Source organism: Alligator sinensis, unplaced genomic scaffold (assembly GCF_000455745.1).
Source record: "Alligator sinensis unplaced genomic scaffold, ASM45574v1 scaffold907_1, whole genome shotgun sequence".
Lineage (NCBI taxonomy): Eukaryota > Metazoa > Chordata > Crocodylia > Alligatoridae > Alligator > Alligator sinensis.
This window is the reverse complement of record NW_005841925.1, coordinates 1469563-1471487: the sequence shown is the minus strand read 5'-3', so window position 1 is coordinate 1471487 and position 1925 is coordinate 1469563. Positions and strand designations below refer to the sequence as shown.

At 49.3% G+C, this 1925-nt stretch overlaps 1 protein-coding gene across 5 annotated transcripts in view; it reads left to right on the top strand.

Moving 5' to 3' along the window:
• LRP5 (LDL receptor related protein 5) overlaps positions 1–1925 on the top strand; it is a 250039-nt gene that overhangs the window by 216332 nt on the left and 31782 nt on the right. For all 5 annotated transcript variants that reach the window (XR_003092970.1, XM_025198577.1, XM_014517749.2 and 2 more), the window contains exon 15: positions 159–349. Coding sequence is in view for 4 of the 5 variants with exons in the window: in XM_025198577.1 (XP_025054362.1) it covers positions 159–349 (191 nt within the window). In the remaining variant the exon portion in view is untranslated. The remainder of the gene's footprint in view (positions 1–158; positions 350–1925) is intronic.

Sequence of the window (1925 nt, the reverse complement as noted above, 5' to 3'; positions counted from 1 at the left end):
AAGAGCCTCGGGGAGAAGGCAGGATTTTGAGGGGTCACTGCTGGAAGCTAAGCCTAGGGAGGAGGTGTGCTGGACAGTGCCCATTGTTGTGATCCAATGATAAACCTCCACCTGCCAAAACTGTTGGTTAATTGATTGCCCTATCTGTTCATAATCAGGTACATGTACTTCACTAACATGCAAGAACGAGCCCCGAAGATCGAGCGTGCAGCCCTGGATGGCACAGAGAGGGAAGTGCTCTTTACTACTGGGCTGATCCGACCTGTTGCACTAGTAATTGACAACAAGCTTGGGAAACTCTTCTGGGTGGATGCAGATCTCAAACGCATCGAAAGCTGCGATTTGTCAGGTATGTGGTATGCCATCTAAGCCCTTTGAGAAAGGTGTAGGTCGCACATAGATTTATTCTCTAATAAGCTCAACAAGGGCTTCTGTTAGCTCCAGTCATGCCTGTGTTGCAGAGGCAGCTGCAGAAATGATTGATTGCAGACCTTCTCCTTGGCAGTGCCCAAGTGATCAGAGAATGTAAGCCTCTTAAAGGATGAAAATACCATACATGAGTGTTCCATTTTTTCTGAATCTCTAGCTAAAGCTGAGTTTTAAAAACCATACACAGGCTAGGGCAGGGGAATATGTAAGGTAGGTGATTGCAGTAGAGGTAACTTAAAGGGGAATTGCCAGACTTGGAGCTCCCAAAGCATATCCTATTTTTTTTTATTTCAGACCCACAGTCATGCAAATTTATATTTATAATAATAATGCTTGGCTGCTATAGATCTGTTGCTCACAAAGCATGTTACAAAGGTGAATAAATATTATGGACCCCTGTTTTATTGGTGGAGAAAGTAAGCAATAAGGAGGTTAAATTACCTGCTCAGTGTCACTGAGTCACTGGCAGAGCTGGGACTAGCATCTTTGTTTTCTGGCACACTTCAGTGTCATTCACTCCTGATTCCTCCATACATCAGAGAAAGCAGCCTGTGGAAGAGTGATCTCTAGGAAGCTAGAGGCTAAACCATCAATTGGAACAGGAATCCAAGGCAGGGTTCAGAGAGAAGGTGTCACAGAGCCCAGAAGAAGGATGGAAGGTAGGGAGAAGGGGAGCAGTTGTGCAACAGAGCACCCCATAACTGGGAAGAAAATCTCAGGATAAGATTCATATATAGATTGTAAGGCCATCAGGGACCTTGGAAAGATGCAGAATACAGAAATGCATTTGGAAGAGGGACCAGAAATCAGGAGAGGATGTTTAGCTAAGTAGTGGTGGTTTGGGGTTAACATTAGAGGTGCACCAGTATATCAGTCACATATCACACTGGCACCAATAAAAGGAAAATTAACATTATCGGCAGTCGGCCCTTTTTGGCCAGTGTAGCCGATTAATGTTACTGATAAATGCCACATGTACGCACACAGCTGCAGCATGCACACAGCCAGGAATGCAGCTTGGCAGCATGGAGAGTAGCGTCCTGCTGATAAGTCTATGGTGGTGAAGCAGCCTTGGGGACAAATTGAGGCTCCTGTGCTGAGGGAGGGAGTGGGGCAGAGGCAGGCACTGCCCAGCCAGGATAGTGAATGCAACCTTGGAGCCAGGAGCAGAATGGAGTGGGCATCAGCTCATCTGGGCAGTGCAAGGAGTGGGGGCAGCTCCCTGCTGTTGCATGCACCCCAGGGGGAGGCCTGAGGGGTATGTGACCCTTGGGTTTGTGTGCAGGGCAAGGGCTGGCTGCTCTTTGCAGGCTTGGGGCCAGGGGCTGCCCCAGCCTCTTCCCCAAAGAGTGGGGGGAGGGGGGGGCTAGGCTGGGGCTGGGCTCTGAGCGGGCAGGGGCAGGGCAGGCAGTGGCGGTGCTGGGAGAGGTGGCTATGGGGAATTTTGAGGTGGCTATAGTTGATTCCATTGCCATCCCTCCTAGCGCCACCACCGC